This window comes from Spinacia oleracea, chromosome 4, assembly GCF_020520425.1.
Source record: "Spinacia oleracea cultivar Varoflay chromosome 4, BTI_SOV_V1, whole genome shotgun sequence".
Classification (NCBI taxonomy): domain Eukaryota; kingdom Viridiplantae; phylum Streptophyta; class Magnoliopsida; order Caryophyllales; family Amaranthaceae; genus Spinacia; species Spinacia oleracea.
The window spans coordinates 180,567,590-180,593,800 of NC_079490.1; the positions used below are offsets into that span (position 1 = coordinate 180,567,590).

A 26,211-nucleotide genomic window follows, 5' to 3' on the forward strand; every position below is an offset into this window, starting at 1 on the left:
AATAAAAATAAAAATTAATATACACAAGTCAATTAACAAAAAAAAAACCATTATCTATGATGAGTAACTCAAAAGTGGAGATCATTATTGCAAAAAAAAAATATTAAAAAAGAGGAGAGAAATTTTTAAAAAAAAACATAAAAATTATAATTAAGCAATTGAATAAAACCCTAGCAAAAATACAAGATGATCAACACCAAGGTTAGCTTCATGCTTCAAGTATGTACATACAATTAAGTTGATCTAATACGATATTGATTTGATTAAGTTGTATAGTTGATGCAATAAAATCTGATGGAGAACAAGGTAGAAGAAGACTTTTATACCTATTTATTTATAAATCACCATTAATTAATTACCAAAAGAAGTTTAAACTTAAAAATATTGAAGAAGAAGAAGAAGAAGAAGAAGTTATTGCCAAGAAGATACAGAATAAAGAGGGCGATTCTTCCATCCAAGCAACAAACAATTTCTTTTAACAACCTGAAGCTGGTATCCTTCAGAAGGATAATGAAGCCTGAGTAACAACTTAGCTTGAGACAATGAAAAAGGACTCAAGGGTAGACTCTTAAACCCCGAGCTATGCAATACCATCTCCCACGACTCGAACCGTTGGTGTCTTTGTTTTCTTTGTTCTCCTTCTTCCCCCACGACGTCTTTTATCTCCTCCCCGAACCATGAATCCTCGACTGCCAGCCTCTCTTGACTTTGTGGAGGTAGGGTGGCTTCTAAGGAGTCAAATACGGCTCCATAGTGATCAAGTGCCTCTACAAACCTCCTTAAAAAGAGAGGATGGTTATGATCAGCTTCTCTTTCTCCTAATGTCAAGACTCTAGGGTTTAGGGTCTTGACCTTGTAAAGAAACCTCCTAAGGGATCTGGTTAGGAGGCAGTGGAGGTAGTCCCCGCAGTTAATTGCGAGGGCTTCCTCCACTTGATCAAACCTAAATCTGAGGCGGTGATCTAATAAAGCATGGGTCACCGCCTCAGAGTGATCAAGTAGTTGAGAGTTGTCAAGTACGAGATGACAGAATTCGAACTCAAGGCCTAGGGATTCGGCAAATCTTCGAAGTCTGTCCCCAGTTCTGTCTAGGAGATTGGGATCATAGGATGCCCCCGTGATGCAGATTGTAGGAGAAGGGCGCCCTAGGGTACTCGACCTCTCCATGATGGCTTGCAATAAAGGAGGCCATTGAACACCGTGCATGATGTCCATGTCGAGTATGTGGATCGATGGGTAACCCTCAACCGCCTCAAGAATCGCTTGATTGGCCGTCAAGTGAGTGAATCGGATGAACGGGGTAACTTGGTTGAGTGAAAGGTAAGATGAGTATCTAGTTGTTACATCTCTTGAAGGTCGTCTAGGAATTATTTGAGGGGATGGAAAAATGGGACGTTGATGAGGTAATAATGTAATAATATTAGGGTTGTTGATAACACAAGTTGTGGTTGATAACAAATGTCGATTGAGACGCTCCCTTAAGGCTTTGCAAAAATAATACACAAGTCTTTCAGTGGAGTCCCCAGATTGTAAGGAGAAATCAGTTGAAATAAGGGAAAGAAGGCGGTTGGCAGACAAGTAGTCGGACCTTGAAATCAACTCAGCACAAGTAACCAACAATTGCCGTGGATGAATCACTGAAGACTGCGGTGATGTTGATAACAACGTTGGCGGTGTTGATGATAGTACAACAGAAGATGAAGCAACAGTAACAACAGCAGTAGTAATACTAGTATTAATACTAGTAGTATTACCACCACTACTAATCAACAAGCGTTGATAATCTAATAGCCTTAAAGGTGGTTGTTGGGGTAGAGGCGGCAGATCCAACAACGGCCAAGATCGGTCGTGATCTCTGTCTTCCTCCGAACTATATGAGGAAGAGCCCAGCATTTCTTGCACTAGCAAGCCTAATTTCAATGGAGGAAGAGGAATTGGATGATCTGAATTTTCAATGAAGAAGAACTCAAAAGCCCTAGCTAGCTAGCTAGCTTATTAGTAGAATATTTTTACAGGGGTGTGACAATTGACAAAAGATAAGATGCTAAAACTACAAAGCTACAAAAACTATAAATTATTAGTGACTAGTGAGACAACATTAAATGCAAATATGTTATACAAGTAAGATAAATTAAATGCGAAAGAGAAGGAAAGAAGTTAAGTCTCAAAATAAAATTACCTAAGAGAGCAACAAACAGCAAAAAGAATAATAGAGACTAGTAATTGTATTTGTGTGACTAAGGGTGTAGGGTAGGCTAGGTACGCCTGAAAATTATGACGTGGCAGGCAGAAACATGAGAGAGAAAAATATACTCAATAACAAGAGGAAATGGAGGGAGCAAGTAAAGCAACCTCAACAAGTTTTGTTTTGGTTTATAAATTTATTTAAATAAGAGAGGATCGAGATGAGAGATGAAAGATGAGAGATGAAAGATGGTGATTTCTAGCTTCACTTACTTCCATCGCACGGTCACATCCCACCGTACCGAAGACATGTCCCTATAATTATATATGCCCTACTCATTTCTATGATGTGAAGCCTATTTGTGTAACGTAGCTAGACCACTCCATCTAAGGAATAGCGACTTTATTTGGAATTAATAGACATGTTGATGTTCGAAATTAATACTGCTAAATAGTACTTCATTAAGTTTGTAATGCTCTTTGTTTGTTTTGGATTTGATTGTCGCATTTATATATTAATTTACAATGTTTATAAGTGTACAAGTAGTTATATTTTTCTAATATAGACAACTGATGAATGATATTGATGATGCTTACTTGTTTAGGTGTGTCAATATATTTATTTATGATTCGTTCTCTTTACCTTAAAAATATGAGTTTTATGTCTAATAAGTTCGGAAAAGTTGTATTCTGGTTCTATTATGTCATTAATTCCAATCAGATCTTATAAGGTTACTCTCTCAAAGTTTAGATCTGATTCTAATAAGTTTCAATTGGTTCTATCAGGTCTATCGGGTTTAATAAGGTTCAATAAGTTTAGTTAAGTTTATATTTCATGCAACAAAGAAAACGCCTCTTTTGGTAGAAAGAGAGATGATTACACGAGGAATAATGTGATGACGGTAAAGTCAAAGGGAGGGACTTAAAAAGAAATTGTGGCAATCTTTCTTCATTGAAGTAAAAGAGTTCAAGAATTACAATTCTTCTGAACCTACACAACAAAAGCAAAAAACCGGCCTAAATACAAAAAATTAAAAGTGTCAAATCATACTACACATATGGTTTTCACATTCTATTTACTCATTAGTGGTAAAGTTACCGGATAATACACAAGCTTATATAGGAGTAAAGATTAGTCACAAATAAGTCTGACGGAATCCTATCTTAAAAGCATTTGGTGATAGGTAGAATGGTCCACCAATCTCATATATTAGTCAATCACTTTCTATTTTTTAATGTAGCATAACTAGTTTATACTCATATATGGATTATACACTTTAACAACTAGACTTGAAGTTTTAGCAGAAGCGCCTTGTTTACATGTAAAACTTGAACGGCAAAGAAAGAGAAACAAAAGGATAGGAAATCCACCGAATTAGTTGAACCGCGCGACCTGGGTGAATTGCTTAAAAACCAACTTTGTAGGAAAGGGGAAACTTCGTGTAAGTTCTCGTGAAGGTGACAATTGACTTAATTTTGGTATAAAAGACTAGCAGTTATCGTCACTCTAATGTGATTTGTTGCTTTCTCTTTCTATTTATAATTGTACTTTTATTACACTGCTGTAATTGCTGTTGTTACATACATTAAAAGTACAATTTTTTTTATGAAATGTTCTTGAGGTTTCACGTATTGCATCAAATACACATGTGTGTTTCAAATCACATAATATACCCCTATTTAAATTTATTTTACACCAAATACCCTTATTACTAACGGAAGTCTAACGCCGTTAGTCATTAGTGCTAATTTACATATTTATCCTTTTTTTTGGTGTTACCCGATTCACTCTTAAGGCTAATCTGGATTCGGGTCGAGTTCTGGGTGGATGTGTTCCAATCCCCTCCCAATTGTTGTTGCGAGAGATCGAACACGGGTCTTCCCTGCCAAGTTCAGCCTCAATCACCACTGAACCAACAAATAATTGGTATTTATCCTAATTATTAACAATTAACCTCCAAATAAACTTGATTAATACCTAACAAACATAATGATTTAGCAACAAAAAATATTTTTAAAAAAATTGTTTTTTTCATTTTTTTTCTCTTTCCTCGTTCGTTTCTCTCATTCTCTGTTTGCTCTCTCTACTGTCATTCAAACATTACCCCAATTCATTCGAAATTCCCTGCTCCATTTCTGAAAATAATATTCATCACCTAATCTTCAATTCACTCGAAATTCAATCAAACTTCTCGAACTGGGTTCAAAATTTGCCCCAATTTAAAACTCTTGCTTGAACTCCCAAATTCAATTATCTCATCGGATTTTCCCAATTTCTAACCGTAGAAGAAATCAAAGCTTCCTCTACTCTTCTCTTGCCCAAACTCTTGCTCTCTAGCTCCACAATTCGTGTTGAAATCCCCAATTTGAGTTTCTGGGTCCGAAATTATGGGTTCCTAAAAATCTGGGTTTCTGGGCTCGAAATTCTGGGTTTCTGAAAATCATCTTCATCACGAGAGCTTCATTGCTTCTTCAATGGAGTTGGGGTTGCATGAATCTAATCGAAAATTTGGGGGTTTGAGTTAGAAATTGAAGAGGAGAGAGAAGAGGAGGAGAGGAGGAGAGAAGAGCAAGGAATCGAAAACTTGCTAACCTTGCTCGAAGAAGAAACATGATCTTGGCTTGGGTTTTGAGAGTCCCCCTTTGAGTTGAGTTGAGTTGAGTTGATTGTTGTTAGTTGATTAATCACGTTAATGCTTGCCTTGGAGATTATGTTGATGTGGCGGAGTACGGGGCATTGGTGCAGAATTTGGCGGTAGAGAGGAGGAGATGAGATCGAGGAGGGTTTGTGCGGGGGGGGGGGGGGGTTGGTTGCCATGGAAAAGGGAGAGGTGGTTGATGTTCCCAGAAGTGAACCAGAAGAGAAGGGTAGGGGGACAGTGAAAATAAAGAAGAAAGAGAAGACAAAAAAAAGTTGTTTTTTAGGGAAAAGAAAATTAAAGTTAATTAGGTTTAATTAGGCGATTAAGTAAGTTAGTTAGCACTAATGACTAACGACTTTAGACTTCCGTTAATAATAAGGGTATTTGGTGGAAAATAAGTTTAAATAGGGGTATATTATGTGATTTGAAACACGCATGTGCATTTGGTGCATTACGTGAAACCTTAGGGGCATCTCATGAAAAAACCGTTCAAATTATACTCCGTAATGTATTCCGTAATTTTCTCAATATTGTATCATATCATTCGATCATAAGGGCTATTGAGTACGGAGTAATATGTAAACTTTTCATTTGATAATTAAGATAATAAATGCCAATGTCAATGTCAAAACACAACTTCGAACGTCGCATGACACACTATTAGTGTGGAGATACTGGTAGTATATAGATGAGGTTTTTTTTGTTTATTTTTTTTTTGACAATAAGGACTACAAACAAAAGCAGCAAACACAAAAATTAAAACGAAAGCGAAATAACATGGCGACGACGAGCCTGCTAGCCAGCACATGAGCTTCAGCAACAGAAGAGCGCGGCACCTTGCGAACTGAGAATGCAGTCAAAGAAACAAATTGACTACGAACCTCCCCTAGCAGCCAGGAAATGGAAATGGGGGGAATTAGACGTCGTTGAAGCATACGAACCAAACTGGCAGAGTCGAAGTAGATAAGAAGCGAAGAGTAACCCTTTCGAACCGCAGCCCGGAGGCCAAGGGCACACGCTTTAAGCTCAGCCTGAAGAGGAGAGCCTAAAATACAAGCCTGAGCACCTCCTCCCAAAGAGTCATGGGAGTTGTTATCCCTAAAAATCCAAGCAACACCCGCCAAGTTGTCAGGGGTCCAGGCTCCATCAATTACAAGACAAACCCCAGTCATAGCCCAATTAGCACTGAGAAGACCATCGAAAAAAATTAGGGGATGAGGTAGAGGATGAGCAGTAGAAGATTCATAGCAAGACATAGTAGCAGCTAGCGAGGCATCCTCCTTTAGGCCTAAGCACCAGATGTTAAGCACAGAGGACAAAGCAACTGGAGAAAAAGTAGTACCTCGAAACTGAATGTCGTTCCTGATAATCCAGCATGACCAAAGAGCAGTAATGAACGCATCCAGTTCTCCTGGAGTGGAATGACAAGAAGAGAGAAAAGAAAACATATGTGCACACCATACAGGAAAAGGCTCAGACAACGGAAGCATCACTAATGAAGACAAGGGGAAAGCATGCCACCAGTAGGTAATGAGGGAGCAGTCCCGAAACAGGTGTGCAGCGGTTTCTGGTGTTGCGTGACAGAAACTACAAAGAGGATCCACCGGCATTCCCCGGTCATAGAGGGTAGCCGCCACAGGCATGGAATTGTGACGTGATTTCCAAATGAAGATCTTGAACGGGGGAAGAATACAAAGGCCCCAAAAACGCTTCCACCAAGTAACAGGAATGGAAGACGGCGGAGGTGTGGAGAAATCATTTCCAACTAGGACAAAATAGGCCGACTTCATAGTGTAATTTCCTGCATGAGTGAATTTCCAGTACACAAAGTCATCCGTGGGAACAGAAGGACGTTCGAGAGCCAGGATAGCATTGGCTGTAGAGTTATTGAAAAGCCGACGAATCACAGAAACATCCCACGCGTAAGAACGCAGATTAATTAAAGAAGAAACATGAGTTGACAAACCCGACCAAGCACAGAGTCTTTAAATGTAACTGGACCATCCGAAACCCAAGAGTCATAAGCAATCAGAACCTTAGACCCGGACCCCACTTTCCAAGCCAACCCCTGGGATAGCAGCTTAAACCCAGATAGAAGTCCACGATAACCCCAAGAAGGACTATAAGGAGGAGGGGAACCATACGAGAAAAGAGCAGGGTATTTAACCTTGTAGAGTCGTGACAACAGAAGCTGCGGATGGTGAACAAGTCGTTAGGCTTGCCTAGCCAGAAGGGCCTGATTAAAGCAGCTAACTTTCCAAATTCCAAGTCCTCCCATACCTTTCGGAAGGTGCGGTAAGGAGGACGGACGAATAGCCATACTAGTAGAGGACGCCGAAGAGCACCACCAAAAACGAAGACAGAGACTATCAATCCTATCACAAATAGACTGAGGAATCTGAAACACTGACAGGACATGAAAAATGGAAGATATGAGGAAGGAGTTAATCAAGACCAACTTAGCCGCCGCCGAGAGGCGAAGATAAACGAAGTTGGCAATCCGACGGACAATTTTGTCAACCAAGTCATAGAAGGTAGAACATTTAGCCCTGCCTAAATCCACATGGACTCCCAAATATTTGCCAAGATGGGGACGATGGCCCAGCCTTAGCGAGGCAAACAAATAATCACGGTAATCATCAGGGGTGTTAGGACTGAACTTGACAAAGGATTTCTGGTAATTCACCAACTGACCTGATAAGCGATTGAACTGGTCCAAAACCAAAGACACCCGCTGACAGGCGTCAGGGAAAACCTCAAGGAATAACAAGGAATCATAAGCAAAGAAAAGATGAGAGATAGGAGGAGCAAGGGAAAGCGAAGCCCAAAGTCAAACTGTTTAGCATACACAACGATATGGCCAGGGGGACAATCGAAAATAGTAACGCCTACAGGAGGCACTTTCAGCCTATAATCATTCGGCAAACCAAGAAAGGTGGAACCATGTACTGCATGATTCTTCCTGATAATCAAATCACGCCAAGCCGGCAGAATTACGGTCTTTCGAGCGGCGCTAGTTAAGGGAGGAAGCACTTATTCCCTATGCACATTTGACTCCTCGTCGGTAAAAATGGGCTGCTCCCTAGCCTCATCTGCGATCACATCCGCCACTATAACATCAGCAGGATCATCATCATCAGAACTTGAATTGCTAGTATTGGCTTCATTATCATCCACACCGGCAGCACCGACTTCATTATTTGTTGTTCCGGCATTTTCATCCCCATTATCGTTACCACTCTTACCTTCGGATTCCTCAAAAATAGAATCACCCTCGGAATATTCGCCGATATCCATCTCATCATCATCGTCAACATGCTCTTTACTAGGTCGGCGACCGCTTGTACTAGCAGGTTGCTCTGAAGTCATTGTATCAGCCTGACCAAAAGAAACACCGAAGTTGCAAGTGTTAGTACCGTACTGCCCATGTCCTCTACCGGCAGAATCCAAAAATTAACGGTAGGACCGAATGTGATATCGCACTGAAATGGGAGAGACATCTAATATGGGTCGACATCTGGAACACCATGCTCATGAGGCCGCAATTCCCTCTCCATCCGAGCCCGCAGTTGATGAAGGCCAAAACAATGCTCCGTCTCAGACTGACTTAAACCCTGGTCGTATAACTCGCGAGTGGTTGTCTGGTAAAAATTAGATTGAAAGGAAGGCATAAGTTGGGACCAAGTACAATTGTTTTCACGGGAAACACTACAACCAGAAAACCCAGAAGAGCGAGAAGAAGGAAATTCCCCACCCAAAAGTTCGCTCATTCTAAGACCACGAAAAATAGAAAATATATGTATAACACGGAAGCGAAAAGCGAAACAAGCATAGAAGAAAAGAAAGGAGTAAAGGACGGGGTACCTATGAAAATTCTGAAAGGCGAAAACAACGAGGCACGCGAAAGAGAGAAAGAAAAATAACTGCAAATTACACCAAAATTGAGGAAAGTTAACCAAAAAAGACACAAGTTTGTAGAGAAATCTGAAACTTAAAACCAATGTGAAAATATAACCTTCAAAATCGACCGCTATGAGAGGGAAGATTGCAAGACATCAAGGAAGCAAGGGGAAGAGGTTCAATAGAAGAGAGAGAAATTTTAAAACCCGGAAGAGTTAGGAAAGAGAAGTGTAAAAGTCTCAAAGAAAAGTTCAGACTTTATCAAGAGGGTCAAAGAAAGGAATGCAAAGGGTCATGGGTCAATTTTGATTAGACAGTTAAAACTTAAATCTACAGTCCCAAATGAGCGCAAGATTTGAGACCTCAGATGAAGGGCACGTTGAAGGACACGTTTCGCATTCTCCCGCCACTTGGAAAGTTAAAATTCAAAATGTCTCCAAAAAACCTCAAAGAGGGGCTAGTCATCCAAAAATTCACAAGGGGGCTAATCGTCCAAAAATCCTCAAAGGGGGCTAGTCATCAAAAAAAATTCAAGGGGGCTAGTCGTCCAAAAATTCACAAGGGGGCTAGTCGTCCAAAAATCCTCAAAGGGGGCTAGTCATCCGAAAATTCACAAAGGGGCTAGTCGTCCAAAAATCCTCAAGGGGGGTAGTCGTCCAAAAACTCACAAGGGGGCTAGTCGTCGAAACATTCTAATGGGAGCCAGTCGCCAGTACTCACGACGAAAGGCGACCATGAAGGTTTCATGTTTTTTTCTAGAGCAACCACATACGACAACTGTAGTTTCAGCATATTTAAAGGGGTTACAAGTCAGTTACCGTATGTGGTCACTCTGAGGGGGCTAGTTGTACCACCAGGTAACAAAATATACTTACTTTTTTCCTATCTTCAGAGCAAGCGCAACATTGATCATGGTGACGCTCACTCTGAGGGGGCTAGTTGTACGGGGTGTTCCACCGGTATAACTCCCCTCAAGTCAAACTAACCTACAGGTAATTCGGTCATCAAAGGTAATTATTCCTTACCGGCGCTTTATGATAGTCCTTACCGGCTATTTGGATAGTGCCAAATAGTCATACATCATCAAGAGGTCACTATCAGACATGTCATCAACCTACGAAGAGGGGTCTACACGATCGTACAACTTGGCTTGTCTATATAAGAAGGACCTCATTTATTGCTACGAGGTACAAAAACACATAAAACACATTTCTTTCTTACTATTTGATTACTTCTTAATCACATTCAGTAATCTTAGTTAGGCATCGGAGGGGGGACACTCGAACCACCCCCGAGGCTAGTTAATCTATTCTATTGTGCAGATACAAGCAGGCGTTCTCAACAAGAGTTCGATATTCCACAGTCAGCTGTTCTCATCCCATACTCGGAACACTTATCTACACCTAAAATTATTCATTCTAATTGGTGCTCTCCCAACCAAACGTTCACTAATCGAGTCTCAGTTTTAAGTTCCTGCTTTCTTTCTTGATTCAACCGAATGAAATGCTCAGCTCCCTAAATGATTTGGGTGATTTAGTTAATAACAAAGTTAGGTTTGTTCTTTTTGGAAATACTTTACGGTTTTTCAGTTTAGCTTTTTTTTCATATAGTAATATATTAATAAAAAGTCATATATCGATGCTAAAAAAAGAAGTCATACGACAACTACAAAAGAAGTTTAAATCTAACAAATTGAATCAAATAAAGGTTTCTTTCATCAAAACTACGTACGGCCATTGAGTAGATTTTGCATTGCATGTGGGCATCTCTCGCACATTTCAGTGGAATATACAGCTTTTTTGGAAGGACAGTCTAACGATTTGATGTAGTAGCGAGGATGGTTTTCATCTGATTGCATTCAAAAAATTGATAAATTTTGCGATCCTACATAATTATCTACCAACGAACCAATTTCACGATAATTCATTAGATCCGCGATCCTAGACAATAGAAAAAAACAAGAAAAAGTCTCCCTCGAAGGAAGGAGAAGAAAAAACCTATCTTAAGAGGGAGAAAACATCCTCGCAAAAGAGGAAGTGTCATTGTAAACCTAAAAACAAACAAACAAAATAGAAGGAAAAACAACAAAAAACAAAGATTGGGGCTTTCCACCGTTAGAAACCGATGGAAGCCCCTTCAAAAATCAATAAGGGAGGTTAGGGTTTGAGAGAGAGGAGGAAGAGATAAAAGAAACGACATACCACATACTCCGTACGTAGTAAGTACTTTCAATTTAGTTTAATTCAGCTAAGTCCATTGTCCTATACTATTTCATAACATGACAAGTGTTTTTTTTTCAAATTTTTGAATTCATGACTTCTCATACATTAATATAACTCATGACTTCAAGTTAATTTAAAAAGAGAAAGTCGTCAAAAAGTGACGAGCTCAAAATTTTGCTTAATCTTCTTCATAAACTCATACTACCCTACATAAAATTGTGAAAACCATATAGGTACGGAGTAACGATAAAAGAAAAGAAAAAAAATGTTGTAATTTTTCCGCTAAGGTTATGTTTTTTTTCCTTATGGGAAAGAACAATATCATTAATAAATACGGCATCTGCAGTGATAAAGTAGATCTGCATACCATAGATTCAAAGAAGATATATAACTGTTACAATAAAAAAAAAATTACTATCCTGCATCCTAAAGAACAACTCGTACGCTACCGCTTCTAACTTGACGCGAACAGTAATTTTCGACGTTTTCGCATTTTTCCAAGTGAAACCTTCGCAATCTGCGCACGACTTATTCCAATCAACGAGTTGATGATAAACCCTAAACCTGTATGACTCCAAATCTCTTTCCCAATTATTAAAACCCTAAATACAAGATTCCCTCCAAGGATAAGAATCAAGAATCCAGAAAAATCTAGGAAAAACCCAACTAAATTGGAAACAACCAAGAATAACTTGGGATCAAAACCAACGGAAAATAAACAAAAAAAAAGACAAAACATGAAGAGAAAGCAATGAAAAAATAAGAAGAAAGGTCGGAAATAATCTAATTTTCGAAGAAATAGACTATTTTCGACTTAAACGGCTAAGAAAACTGAAACCCTAGAAGATGAGAGAGAAGGCAGAAAAAGGAGAGAGGGCTAAAGATATGCTTTGTTCACCTTATTCCACTTATTTCAGAAAAATAAGTATAGTAAAGTTCGAATAAGACGAGTTCAAGAGAAATAACGGTTAACAAAATACCATTTACGAGTAAAACAAGTTCAGAAAAAATTAATAAAAATCAGTTGAATAGAACGCCCCCTAACAAAAAAATAATGTACATACAATTAAAAAATATACCCTCCGTATTTAATTAAAAGATACAATTTGACCGACATGTACTTTTAGGAGGGTGAGCTGAATTTATTAAAATAAAATAAAAGTAGGATATTGAGTTATTATTTATTGTAAGAAATTGATAGTGCGTGAATTATTTAATGTAACAAAAGGTCTTGTGCGCACAAGGTGTACAATAAATTTATTGTACACCAAGATAACTTTAACCCTTTTGTTTGTAACTTTAACCTGGTTTTGATTGACTTTTATATTAGTAAAAAAAAATTGATAGATAAATATTTTAAAGGGTTAAATGATTAATTTTATACATTATTAGTGATTTTGAAGAAATAAGTTTTATTAAAATGAAAAAATTTATCACTAAAAAATAGATAACTTTTACATGTGTAAGCATAACTTTTAAGCATTTTGAGTTAACTTTTACTCCAGTGTACAATAATTATTGTACAACCTTTGTAAATAAGAATTTGTGTTAATGTAATAAAAAGAGTATGTGGACCACAAAAAGAGAGAAAAAATAATATAACTATTAATGAGACCATGACATGCCAAAAATAGCAGGTGTGTTTTTTAATTAAATACGTTCGATTATTAAAAGTGTATCTTTTAAACAAATACGGAGACAACACGTAGTTGGGTTTTAGCTTCTGTTAGTCCTTTACTTCGTATTACGTACTATAGAGTATGGAGTAGTGTTTTCTGCAAACTAAGGAGTAAGAGATAACTAGTGCATTATTTAAAACTTAAAGTAGTATGTACCAAGTTAAATTTAGGCAATATAAATTCAGACATACTTTCAAATTTTAATCCATACTCCGTATAATACTTCATACAAAATAATAAATTCAGCTAAGTCAAAATAAATCGATGAGAAACATATTACTCCATACGTTAGACGGAATAAAAAAAAAACTAGCTAAAATGTTGTTTGGTACTGCAACCGACGAGATTGAGGATAGGTAAAGGTAGGTGTTGGAGGTAATAAATGAGCACATGAATAAAAGATCCACGACAGAATTCATTGGAGTCCCCAGCAAATTGATCCTGATCCAGTGTCACTTTCATAACCTTGTTCACGTAACCACATTGCCTATAACCCTATTTGATACCTTTCACTATCCTAAGCTTCCATAATCCCATGTATTATCCAATCCCATGTAGTAAACTAAAGTTTAGATGCCTAAAACTCTTTCTATGTGTATCCAATGTTGGATACTTGGACAACCCAATTACTTTTCGAAATTCCTCTTGTAGGATCTTAATTTAGATGTGAATATATAATCTTTCACTCAAATAAATATCACATTTTGATGATTCATGATTGCTTATGCTTATACACCTTTAACCATTAATATTTAAGTTAAAGTTTTAAAGTTATACTCAATGATTCTTAAGATATTCAATATACGCAGTACAAGTCAAACAAGACTATATAAATATGTTCTAGTCTTTAATCTTATGTACGTGGCAATATTTTATAAGAGATTTCAAAGTTTGACCTTAAAAACTAAAGTATTACCATTACTCTATGGCAAACACAAGCAAAGCTTTGGATCGTTGATGATTTCTAGAATTAGCATACTGTTATATTTTATGTGAGAATAACATAGTGCACCCATAATCATTTTTAATAACGAGACATCTTTTATAAATCGATTAAAATGATAAATGGGGCAAATAAAAACGACGGATAACATAAATTATTAAATTTTATAGAGTGAGAGATAGGGGGCCTGATGAGTGATGAACAGCACAAGCCACATACATGGAGGGCAGACAAAAGAGAGAAAGTGTAAGAGAGAGAGAATGAGCACAAGCTAAACAAACAGTGCCTTTGATTGGTTGTTGATTCCCAATTGCTGAAACTGTGCACATCCAAACTTACCCATCGCATTTAATTTACCAAATTTCACTCTCATCAAATTGATTACACTAAATTTGATTCTCAGTAGCTCAAGTTTCTGGCTACAATTATCAAATGTGGTTCGTGTGAATACCCCACCAACTCAAAGATACTTAATTTATCCATCACTTAAATAATGGCTCATCCTCTAACATTTCACTTTCTTGAGAGTTTTGTATTAATTGCGAGTTGCGGATGTATAGGGTAGAAAGTAAGCGGAGAATAATTATAGTGTATTGCTATTCGACGACCGTGTATACTAAAATCTTCCGCGTTTTTTACATAAAAGACGGTTTTGCCCTTATATAATTATGTTGTTGTTTTGGACCGGATTAGGAGTTTTCACTACAAGAAATTGTACTATTAACGACGGGAAATCCCGTCGCTAAAGGTCAATAATTGTTGATTAACGACGGGATTTTCCGTCGCGAACCCGTCATAAAAGGAGGCCGTCGTTAATGGAAAATCCCGTCGTCAACCCGTCATAAAAGACATTCGCGACGGTTGTTCCCGTCTTTGTTGGGTTGTTATCCCCGTCGCAAAAGCCATTTTGCGACGGGATTTTTACCCGTCGTTATTAGGTTGTCACAAAAGATACAAATTTTTGTAGTGTTTCCACGTGCCACATCATGTGGGAGGGATGGTCTGCGAGCTCAACACCTTATGGATTGCTTGTGTGGTGTTGTTGTGGCTGTTTCAGATGAGTTAGTTGACTCTATTTCTGGGGCGGTTAATCTCTTTCTAGCTGGAAAATGTCCTATGGATTTGGGAGAGTATAATGCTAGTGCTCCTCTCACACCTCTTATCAAGCCCGGTGGTGGTATTCGTCCTATAGATGTGGGTATTGTTTGGTGGCGTCTGGTTTCGAAGGTCGGTGTTGTTATGGTTGGCCAGCCTTTGGGAAGTTATTTTGATGAACTTCAATTTGGTGTTGGGGTTTCTGCAGGTGGTGAGACAATTCTTCATGCTGTGAATCGATTGATTGAAGATCGCGGTTCTGATGTGGGTCTTTCATTGTTGTTGGTGGATTTTCAAAATGGCTTCAATTTAGTTGGTCGAGCGGTCATGTTACGTGAAGTTCATCTTCGTTGTCCGGCCATTTCGCGATGGGTTGAATTCTGCTACTCTACTCCAGCCAGATTGTATTATGGGGAGCACACCTTGGTCGTCTCAAGGGGTGCAGCAGGGTGATCCCCTTGGTCCTCTGCTTTTTGCTTTGGTTTTACAACCCCTGGTGTGTAAGATCAGAAGCTCTTTTGATGTATGTCTTCAGGCGTGGTATTTGGATGATGACACTATTATTGGGGACACCTTGGTGGTGGGGAAGGTTCTGCAGTTGATTATGGAGGAAGGGTCTTGTCTCGGGTTACATCTCAACGTGGACAAAACTGAAGTTTTCTGGCCTACGGAAGACCCTCAAAGCAGGCTTCAGGGTGTTTTCCCCCCCTAATATTGCTCGACCTTTGCATGGTGTTAAGTTTCTTGGTGGTCCTGCCAGTTCCAGTTCCGTTTTTAGTGGTGAGCTTGTGATGCAGAGGGTGACCAAGACCATTGAGCTTATGGATAAGGTTGCTAAGATCGACGATCCTCAATGTGAGTTGTTGTTACTTAGGGCATGTACCGGAGTTTCTAAACTCTACTTTGCTTTGCGTATTTGTCCTCCTTGTATTTTTGAGACGGTTCAGCGCACATTCGATGAGGCACTTCAATCTTCTTCGGAGTGTATTGTTACTGCTTCGGGTCCTGAGTTTGGCGATTGGCAGTGACGACTTGCCACCTTACCTTTTGCATTCAGAGGGCTTGGTGTCTATTCCGCAGGTGATGTTCGTCATTATGCTTTTCTTGCTTCTCGATTAGAGTCTGTTGGTTTGCAGACACAACTTATGCGTCATGCTGGCATTGTTGGTCTTGGTCGAGCCTTGAAGATGCGTTGAGTCTATTTAATAAAATTGTGGAGTCTGACATTTTGAGTAATCCAAGTGAGGTCGTTGTCCCTAAACTCATGAAGAAATTGGCATATATGTTTCTCAAGGTTACTGCATCTGCAGAATCCACATTCTCTTTATCTCCTCGACAATCGGCATTGTGGAAGTCGCAGCAGGGAGATCACACCTATGCTTGGCTTCGGGCGGTCCCCATATGGGGTTTTGGGACAGACGATGAATGCCAAGTCTTACTGTTGTGTGTTGTGTTACCGATTGGATGTTCCTTTTTTCTCTGTTTCGACACCATGTTCTGCTTGTCCAGGGTTTTTGTGGGGGATATCTTTGGTGATTATTGGTGTCGAGTGCTGGCATTGTGGGTATCAAACATCGGCATAATGTTGTTTGAGACACCCTTGTTGATGTTTGTTATCGATCTGGGATTTCGGCACGGAAAGAGGTTGATATTGGACTGTCTGAAGGGAACGAAAGTGCTCTCAGCTGGCCTTTAGACGTGTTACTATACTCTGTGCGATCGGGGTCGTGATGTGTGTGTTAACTTGACGAGATCTTTTCCTTTGACACAATCTGAATGTCTGGTTTTATTACGCGACGGGTTGTGACTGATGCGACTAAACGAAAGAGGGTCAAGTACAAGTTGCCGGTCAATTGGTCATAGTTTTCTTCCTTTCTCCTTTTTTTCTTTGGGGGAGCTGGATAAGGATGATGTTGTGTTATTGAAGCGAGTTCATAAGTTCTCTATGACGCAAGACATTGGGGCTCGTGTTGTTGCTCATATCTTCACCAAGATATGTTTTGCTATAGTTATAGGAGTGAGGACCCAAATTGTTTCTCGCCTTCCCACTACTTTTTTGTACTATGATTGACTTTGTAATAATAATAATAATAATAATAATAATAATAATAATGATAATGATAATAATAATAAACGAAATTTTAAAAATATATTTTTTGTATAATAAGGACATGGGCGGTTCAAACAATTAAAAATTAAATCAAATTTCTTTTTTTTTTTTTTGGAAAACACATTGCCGCCCTAAAAAGGCGGTATGAACCATGGTCCAGCTGCCCACAATTGGCGGCGGCGGCAACCATGGCTCAGCAGCGCAAGTTTTTTGGGCGGCATATGTTCTTAATTAAAAAAAATCCGGCGACTTGCTCTGTTCTTAACACCACAACTGCCTCCCTCTCTCCTCCACGTCGGCTCCACCACAACAGTAACCACCAATTACCGCGCTCCGGTGATGTTCCTTCTACTTCATGCCGCACCTCTAAATCAAAGTTTTTTTTATAAAAAAACGAGTGCCGTTAGAATTGGCGGCCCCGACCATGGCTAAGCCAGTTTTCCTGGGCGGCATGGCCATGGTCGCCGCCAATTCTGGGCAACACCCCTTTTTTAACAATAAATAAATAAAAATCGACCGTACCTAACGCAGCTACGGCGCAAGCGGAAGAATGGACGGAGGTGGCACATCTTTATTTTCCGGTTGTATGCTCCTCCTCTTGCGTCTGTTCTATGCTCATCCTCTTCTAAATGGTGGTTTTTAAAAGAAAAATTTGAAGAAAAATAAGAGAGCAAATGAGGGGAGAGGGGAGTTTGGGACAACCAGGCGACATGGTGGGAATTTTCTGACTGGCGGGTGGTGGGGGTTTTGATTTTTGGGTTTTCTGACCGGAGCAGATGGAAGGGGTGAAAGGGGAGGGGGTTTTTTATTACGTTGAAATTGAATCTACAAACCCATATGGAACTCATGGAAAGGGTGAAGGGCAATAACGTACTTTTATGATAAATACGCGGGCATTTTTAGCGAACGAGTACGTCGAATAAAAACCTTATAATTATATGGATATGTATTATGATTTTAACTAAAAAGAAAAATGAATCCAACTCAAAAAGACAAATCAATAACAAAATCGGTGAAATATTTAAGGAGCAAAAGGAGTAAATAACTCCCTTTGATCTTCAAAATACCAAAAACATCCCCGTGATGAACTGAAATCATCAACACTTCTAGAAGAATGATACCACTAATTCCAAATGGAGGGGATGAATCAAAATAAAGGGATTCCACAAATTATATATGTTTAATTACATCCTTCATTCTCACCCTAATACTCCGTATATCAACCAAAATCTAAACTTCTAAAGCAATTACAACGGCGTCAACCTTTTTAAAATCAAATTTGAACTTTGTGAAAATTGCAGAAAATAAAGGGTAACTTTATAATTTTATTAGGGTATTAAATATACATGTAACATTTTTTTGGAGAACAAGGTTGACATTTAGAAAGAACAAGGGTTTACTTTTAACATTACACGTAATAGACTAATAGGCCGTGCCACACAATAATTTATTGCAAAACCTGGGGCATGCAAAAGATTTTAAATGTTCTCTATGTCCTGCCATGTAAAGTGAACAACTGAACACATGTATTTGCAAATTCAAGAACAAAAAATATACCCCTCCGTTTCTTTTTATTTGTTACATTTGGAGTTTTGCACATTTATTAACGTATAGTAAAGATTCTTTTTCTTTTTTATAAAAAAAAATAAACCTAAGTAAAACATCAATCCATTAATCATTACAACAACCAATAAGATTTATTTATCAAAATGAACCAATAGAAAAGCACAAAGATTAATAATTTAACATACTTGGGAAATTACAAAGATTTTAATGAGTTGAAAAAATAAGACCAATTAAAATTAAAAGATTGGCAAAAAAAAAATGATAGTATAATAAGTTTATAAAAGGAAAGATTCTCCCACGTAACAAACATTGTGAAACACCCAAAAAAGAATACGTAACAAACAAAAAGAAACGGAGGGAGTACATAATACAGTAGAAGAAAGAAAGCTAAATACGTTAGGATTCTTTGTGAAGACTATTACCAGCATTGAGCTTAAGAAAACTTTTGAATCACTGACACAACTCTTAGAAATTCTTGAAAGATTGTTCTTGTAGAGTTGTAGTCCACGTCGTAAAAGTTCAAACCGATGCGTAAAGCCAAGATTCCACTCCCAATTATCTTGCAAAGACCATATGAATTATCCTCGTACCGTCGTACGTCACAATTAGGGTGGGAATCTCATGTTTTCAAACAGATCAATATTGTCAAGGTTTAAGCTCAGCAGATTTCACAGCAGCGGAATTGGAAAATGCAGGGTCAATCCCCATAGCAACAGGATCCACACCCAACAACAACAATGCTCCTAAATGAGAAACACACGATGGAACTAAAAATCAGTAACTATTAGAAGATCCAACCATGCATGAATCCAATAAGATTCATTGTTATTTCTGGTTTCTTACACATTTGGTTAGATGAATATGTTCCGTCAACTTAATAAATACTAGCACCAAACTAATGTTTCCAATTTAATTACATGCTCGATCTGAATCCTGAATGTCTCACTTTGGATCTAAATTAAGAAACAGCTTCGAGTTTTAAAAAGTCAAACATTTACTTCATAATCCTATACAGAAAATTGGCATTGTTGTTGTGTCATATGACATAACTTATTAAGAAGCTTAGTTGATCACTTGATCCTTTGGGGCAGGAATTCATTCTAATAGACTTACAAAAAAGGACTCTTGTTCTATTGTTGCTGTCTTGGAAACATTCAACAGAGTATGTATCTATGAAATTCTGAGAAATCCCGAGGTCAAGGAATCTTAGCCTCGCCTTTCAGGATGCGAGCAGGCAGCTCCCACTCTCCCACTAACAGAAACAGCAATGCTTATCATTTTACGGAGTATTCATTCATTAAGCTTATGGCTAACAGGTGACACCCTTTCAAAGGGAAAAATGTTTATCGACAAAGGTCTAGATAAGCTCATGACCAAAATTATATCCTAAATTTTCTTTATAAATATTTCTTCATAAAACTTGTCGTCTTAGGAAAAATTTATTTGACCGAGCGTACCAAAGAAAGGATTCAGAATGCTAAAAAATCAAGAAATATGAATGAAGAAACCAAGGATGGGCAAATGTTAGCTGCTACTAGTAACACAACAGATGGACATTCAACCACACTGACATCAATTAAGCCCTTGAAACCCAAAAACAAACACCAAAAAGAAGAGAACTGGGGATAAACGTGTTTCAAGACGTCTAGAAGGTACGTTTTCTCAACACTTAGCATTAAGAAATTCAGAAAGAAAGGGTTGAGACCTAGGGATGGCAATGGGTCCAAGACCCGACCCAGATCCGGTTGGACCCAATCCATTTATAAGGGTATGGGTCCAAAAAAATTAGACCCTGTGGATCTGGGGCGGATCTGGGTCTTTGTTCAATGGGGCGGGTCTGGGTCCAAGAATAAAGATTCAGATCCGATCCAGATCCGACCCACATACCCATATATATAATTTTTTATAAAAATTATTAAAATTTAAATATGATTCAATCTTTACGTGCTAAACTTTATCCAGTTCTTATGATGCTAAACTATTTAAATATTGTTTGACGTGACATATAAATAAATAATAATATTAGAAACTTTGTAATACAAGGCTAATATGATTTTTTCCCTAAACAAAATTAACGAATATTCCATATTTACTGGTTTTATTAAAGCAACATTACGTTTACATAAAAAAAATGGGCAAAAAAATTACGTAATATAAGGAAAATGAGGGACAACCGGACAAATTTTTTTGGAAAACAAATATGCTTAGACCCATTTAGGACCCAGATCCAAACCTAGACCCATTAGACTCAGTGGATCTGGGTTTGGATCTGATTTTTTTAGACCCAACGGATTTGGGTCGGATCTGGATCCACCTCTTAAAAAGCGGGCCTGGTCAGACCCGGTTCAGATCCGACCCATTGCCATCCCTATTGAGACCTGAGAGATGCAAAGAGAATAATTTTCAAGGATCGTCAGCGATCAGGTATTCTCTGACTCGCACTACAAGTTATAATAATGCCTGTATGCATGGCAAGGAAATTTCTATGTTTTATCCTCTCGTCTATCTTCACCAAAACATCTCTCTATTAAAAAAAACCCTAGCACCAAATAATTCTTCCTTGAAATCTGAAACCTTTCCCTCAATTTTCTTTATGTCTCCACAAAGAGAATGCTCAACACCTCCTTTATTGCTTCTGCAAACCCTCTAGCTTCACTCACATCATGCATGAAAAGGTGTGTACTGCCGTGGAATGCTCAACCATATAAGCATATAACCATATAAAAACACATCAACGACAAGAATTATACGGAGTACCTTGATTAGAACAGTATCTCGCAAAAGAGCTTAAGCTTATCCATGGTATCAAGAGCATAACTGTGTTATCAATTTGTCATCATCAACGGCTTCATCAATGACCAACGGCGACTCCTTGCGCTCCAGAATTGTACTGTCATCACTTTTTTTTCCCTTACTGTCAATTTTTTACAAGAAAAAATACAAATTCAGTTAAATTCAATTGAAATGGAAAACTGGGAGAGAATTAAAGAGGACGGGAAAGGCGAAAATGGTAGATGCCCGGATTAGGAGATGCCCATGAAAAATCAAATCTAGCCCCTATAACAAAGCAAAACTCCCAAAAATATTTTAGACAAGCAAAATTTTGAAGAAATTGATCCAAAAAATGAGTAGAAAAATCACCTGACATTCCAGCTTTAAGCACACTGAAATGACTTTAACCAATAGAGAGCGTGGACCAAGAGTCCCAGCGACTTCTGTCGATAACTTCAACCGAGAGTCGATATTTAGACTCCATTGCAGACTGATATAAACGGTAAGAAGGAGAAGGAAGAAGTTAGGATAATAATAAGTTAAAGCAACAATTATACTAGAATTGAAAGCAACTAAGAAAGCTTTAAGGAGAGGAAGGTACCTGGAGGTTACGTCAATGGCAGCTTCTCTATAGAAGAGAAAATGGGGGAAAAAGGTGCCGGAATGGAAAGAGAAAGGGCGTAGGCAGCAATAATGAGGAGGAAGACGGTGTGACCCCAGTGTTTTTCGTCCAAAATAGTTCTAAAGGAACCAACTCAAAAATTTCAACTTTATGAACAGACAGATTGAAAATGGAGAGCAAGAGAAGGAAGAGAAGAGAAGCAATCAGATACATCGAAAAAACAAACCGACCAAACAGAAGAGAAAGAAGAAAAAGAAATGGATCAGCAAAAGACAAGAAGGAAAGGGGAAAGGGGCAAAAGAGAAGGAAATAAAGGTTGGCAGTGAGATTTGAACCCAAGACCAAGTGCATGGGCAAACATAGAGCATACAAAGGGACCTGAGAAACTTCTTCAACCTCACAGTGTTTTTGATGCTTTCATCACTCATAACACTATTCATAAGAAAAGTGTTTAGAAAGTGGTGTATTTTAAAGGTTTGGAAAGAGGTAACTTGATCTCAAAAACATACAGTGAAGTTGCGAAAAGGTAGTGAATGGAGGGAACTGCCTATTAAACGCTTATCTACCATCAACTTAGTTCACAGCAAGGCCCTTAATGCGTCAGCATGAGTAATATTTCATCACCTTAAAGGACTAACAACCCAACCGGTTATTGGGTTTTGTTTGCGAATCCTGCTTGTCCGGTGTGAACCACTTTGCAGCCGCTCCAGAATGGCATAAGTTATAGAATCAGGTGTCAAACCCTGCTCCTTGAGTCTAGCATACATATCTACTGCTTCAGATGTTTTCCCACTCCGCTCGAAACAATCAAGTAGGATATTATATGTAACAATATTAGGACTGCATCCTTGAGCAACCATATCATCAAACAGCCTGCTAGCCATCTCTACTTTGTCTGTCTTACCGAAGCATTCGATGAGTGTGCTATAAGTGACAACATCAGGATTCAATCCCTTTTCTACCATCTCCTTGAACCTCATGTGAGCTTCATCAAGATCACCATTCTTTCCCAAGCAATTAATCAAAGAATTGTATGAAACAATATCAGGTTTAAAATCACTCTCCTCCAGCTGCTCAAATATTTTAACTGCTTCATCAACTTTGCCTGCCCTACCAAAACTAGATATTAAAATGTTATAAGAATAAATATCTGGTTGAGGTCCATCCCTTTTCATCTTCTCATAGAGATCATGAAGATGGGAAATCTGCTTTAATCTGCCAAGAGCCGACAATACTGCATTATACATCATTGTGTCAGTGTTTATTCCCTTCTCGTGAATCTTATCCAGTAAATCAATGGCCTCAACTGTTTTGCCTGTATTACATAAACTTTCTATCATAGACATGCAAGCATCCCTATCTCCCTTATCATGAACTGTCCACATACTGCAAAATAGACGATGGGCTTCACTTGCATGCCCCAGCTTGCTGAGTGTCCTCACGAGATATGCATATATTGACTTAGTCATATATTTCTTTGATTTCTCTACTATCGCATCTAATTTACCAAGTTGTCCTTCCGCGACAAGAATAGTCAGAATCAAACTGTATGTAAACTCATTAGGACGACAATTGTTTTCTATCATCTTTGAGAAGAGAAAAATTGTCTTCTCGACCATTCGATTCTTAACTAGTGCCTCAATCATAGTATTATAAGCCATTAAATTAGGGGCCAAGCCCTTCCCTAACATTTCCTGAAATAATGCCAAAGATTCATCAGGCTTCCCCGCCTTACCAGTCATTCTGACCATGATAGTGTATGTATATTCATCAGGCTCACTATACTTCTTTTTCATGTCCTCAAAAACCATGTAGACCTGTTCAACCTGTACAAAACTGTATATCAGATCATTAGGATTTATGGCTGAGATGGGTGGAAGACAATCATGCACTTAAGATGAAGGTTGGAAATTGAAAATAACTAATCAGTTGTAAAGTAGCGCAGTTGCACACCCAGGGAAAAAAGCACAAAGGAGATAATAACTTGTGAATTTTATGCAAACAGCAGGAAGAATGGAAGACAACCACTGCACATCCTTAAATTATTGAAGACCAAGGAGACCTGGGGCTAGACATCCAGGCTCAATTTTCCCAAGCACAACCTCTAAATGTTCACTGCACAATAGGGAAATCAAGAGCCATTACAGACCCAAGTTGAAAGAAACTAATAACCTACAAAAGCAACCATTCGTAAATGATAATGCTTTTATTTTTCTGTGATGACGGCATCTTGTAACAATTCAACCACATATATATGGGCATAAAAAAAAGCAATAATATATTGATATAAGAAAGGACATGCTGCTGGTTTTAAGAAACTTAGGCTCCGTTTAGTAGGGCGTAACGTTTTCATTGTAAAATGATTTTCCATGAAAAATATTTTTCAAGATAAAACACAATTCCAAACTAGTTTTCCTTTATTTGGGTACCTGTACCTTAAAGGAAAATGGGAGAAGATGGTGAAGATTGAGGGGAATAAAGGAGAGGAGGTAAGGAGGTAAGGAGGAAAAGTGGTTTCCCTGCCTTTCAAATGGAAAAGGGTTTTCCACCACCCTTACCCAACCAAACAATGTAAAATGATTGAAATAGGGAAAATCGTTTTCCATGAAAACGTTTTACGCCCTACCAAACGGAGCCCTTAAACAAAAAGGTATGAAGCTTTTGTCATAGAAGATACCAAAGAAAGAAAGTTTATAGAGCCTCTAAACAAATTGCAGTTTTGAGAGTAAAGGTGCCAGCAACAGATATTAGTGGTAAATAGCTAGAATTTTAATAGCAAGTGTTCATAAAAAATGATCAGAGTGAAAGAAAAAGGTTTCCACCCAATGATAACATTCACGGAACTGTTCCTCTGTTCTTCTCATCTCATTGCTGGGGCAAGGGGGGTAAGTAGGGCAAGCAGTTATTCCCACACAACACAATAAGGGTTGACCAGGGAATGCATATTCAAGTAACCCGTGTAAATACACGGAACCAATAACAGGGAACGTGAAAGAGATCAAAAGAACGTAGCAAGACCTTGTAACAGTTGCGAAACATTATCAACAATACCCATTATAGAAGTAGAACTCCAATCAACCAAGAACTGAAACAATAAGCAAAAAAGAGAGCACCAAGCTGTAAATTCTCCCACGAGTCACGACACTGACACAAATAAAAGGAAACAGGAAACCCCAATTCACACATGTCTCTAAAAACAACCCTTGCGCAAGTAGATTCATCAACTCAACTCCAAGAACAACGAGTTAAGAATAGAAAATTCTTTTGCTTTCATGACATTAACTAATTTACCTACCGCAAGTTTATCAGCTAAATTACTCCTTCAAATTAACAGCTAGCTCAAACATACAAAGTATTATCATACAGAAGCACTGACATTATGTATGTAATCAACATTGAATTGTTTAAAGGGTGGTATTACAATTAAAAGAACAAAAAGATCGAAAAATTAAAGTACCTTATTGTTCTTAGCAAGAGCATCTAAGAGCATATTATAAGCAATAACATCCAACTTATACCCTTTCCTCCTCATCCCCTTGAAAACATCGAACGCCTTCTCAGTCTCATACGACCTCAAATAAGCCTGCAAAATACACTTACACGTATACGAACTCAACTGCAAACCCCACTTATTCACTAACTCCATACACCAATCAACACCTTGAGCACCCAAAACCCCAATCAAAATATTCACCGTCGAAATATTCCCTTTAATCCCCTCCCTCTCCATTTCCGCCACCGTCTCGCGGCATTTATCGACCCACTCCGACCCTCCATACGACGCTGCATGGGAGAGGATGAGGAGCAGGCGGTTGTAAGAGTAGGTGTCGTGGCGGAAATTGGGGAAGTGGGAAGGGCAGAAATAGAAGAATTTGAGGGACAGTTGAGGGGAGTTGTGGAGGGATTTGAGGATTAAGGAGGCTTCTGATGGAGATAGGGTTAGTGTTAAGGTTTGGAGGTAACTGGAGAGGTCGAAGAAAGGGTTTTCGGAGGAGAGAGAACTTGTTGAGTTGAGGATTTGGGTGATTTTGCAGATTAGGTCACGACGGGGGAGAGGGAAGCCCCGGGCGTCGGAAGGGGGAGAAGGGGAGTGGACTTCTGCGGAAAGAGAACGGCCGTCGGTGGTTTTTGAGGTGATTTTGGCGGTGTATTTGGTGGCATAGCGGCGGAGTTGATGGTGGCGGAGACGGAGAGTGAGCTTCATATTTGCTGGGAAGTCAAAGTTGAGAACAGAGACCAAGAGCGAGGACTAAAGAGATTAAGGAGTCCTCTCTGACTTCTAATGAAATACGGAGAAATTTTTTGTTTTTTTTTTTTTTGTTTTTTTTCAGGGTCCTATGAGTTACTCCCTCCATACCATATTTATAGTCTTGTTGGCCAAAAATTCAGGTTTTGAGAAAAACTAGTTGTTGCACCGTGCGCTATCGCGCACGGTCCCCCAAGTTAGTGTTAAAAGAAAACCGAAATGTAAAGCAA

General features: G+C 38.6%; 3 protein-coding genes across 4 annotated transcripts; all 3 read right to left on the reverse strand.

Moving 5' to 3' along the window:
* Nucleotides 1-292: 292 nt before the first annotated feature.
* LOC110796885 (scarecrow-like protein 18) lies at nt 293-2,345 on the reverse strand. Its single transcript, XM_022001974.2, has one exon. The coding sequence runs from the start codon at nt 1,891-1,893 to the stop codon at nt 412-414; it is 1,482 nt and encodes a 493-aa protein (XP_021857666.2). The 5' UTR covers nt 1,894-2,345; the 3' UTR covers nt 293-411.
* A 3,209-nt stretch (nt 2,346-5,554) lies between these two features.
* Nucleotides 5,555-8,596, reverse strand: LOC110796886 (uncharacterized). Its single transcript, XM_056842746.1, has 5 exons — nt 8,342-8,596; nt 7,875-8,204; nt 7,081-7,560; nt 6,798-7,017; nt 5,555-6,702 (listed from the first exon to the last, which is right to left on the reverse strand). The coding sequence occupies exons 1-5, from the start codon at nt 8,594-8,596 to the stop codon at nt 5,555-5,557; spliced, it is 2,433 nt and encodes an 810-aa protein (XP_056698724.1).
* A 9,947-nt stretch (nt 8,597-18,543) lies between these two features.
* On the reverse strand, nt 18,544-26,110 carry LOC110779485 (pentatricopeptide repeat-containing protein At1g51965, mitochondrial). Of its 2 annotated transcripts, none has more exons than XM_021983998.2 (5): nt 25,193-26,110; nt 21,715-23,561; nt 21,483-21,603; nt 21,099-21,255; nt 18,544-19,084 (listed from the first exon to the last, which is right to left on the reverse strand). In XM_021983998.2, exons 1-2 carry the CDS (start codon nt 25,937-25,939, stop codon nt 22,356-22,358), a joined length of 1,953 nt encoding a protein of 650 aa, XP_021839690.1. In that variant the 5' UTR covers nt 25,940-26,110; the 3' UTR covers nt 18,544-19,084; nt 21,099-21,255; nt 21,483-21,603; nt 21,715-22,355. The 2 variants fall into 2 exon arrangements, with proteins under 2 accessions (XP_021839690.1, XP_021839691.1); XM_021983999.2 differs by lacking the exon at nt 18,544-19,084 and adding an exon at nt 20,341-21,023.
* Nucleotides 26,111-26,211: the final 101 nt, after the last annotated feature.

Coding starts and splice junctions, on each gene's coding strand:
- LOC110796885 (XM_022001974.2), bottom strand. CDS start 1,893: ATGCTGGGCTCTTCCTCATATAGTTCGGAGGAAGACAGAGATCACGAC.
- LOC110796886 (XM_056842746.1), bottom strand. CDS start 8,596: ATGAGCGAACTTTTGGGTGGGGAATTTCCTTCTTCTCGCTCTTCTGGG. Junction 8,205..8,341: donor ATGAGCATGGTGTTCCAGAT/GTCGACCCATAT, acceptor TCTTTTGGTCAG/GCTGATACAATGACTTCAGA. Junction 7,561..7,874: donor TTACCGACGAGGAGTCAAAT/GTGCATAGGGAA, acceptor GACGCCTGTCAG/CGGGTGTCTTTGGTTTTGGA.
- LOC110779485 (XM_021983998.2), bottom strand. CDS start 25,939: ATGAAGCTCACTCTCCGTCTCCGCCACCATCAACTCCGCCGCTATGCC. Junction 23,562..25,192: donor CTCTTGCTAAGAACAATAAG/GTACTTTAATTT, acceptor AGTTTTGTACAG/GTTGAACAGGTCTACATGGT.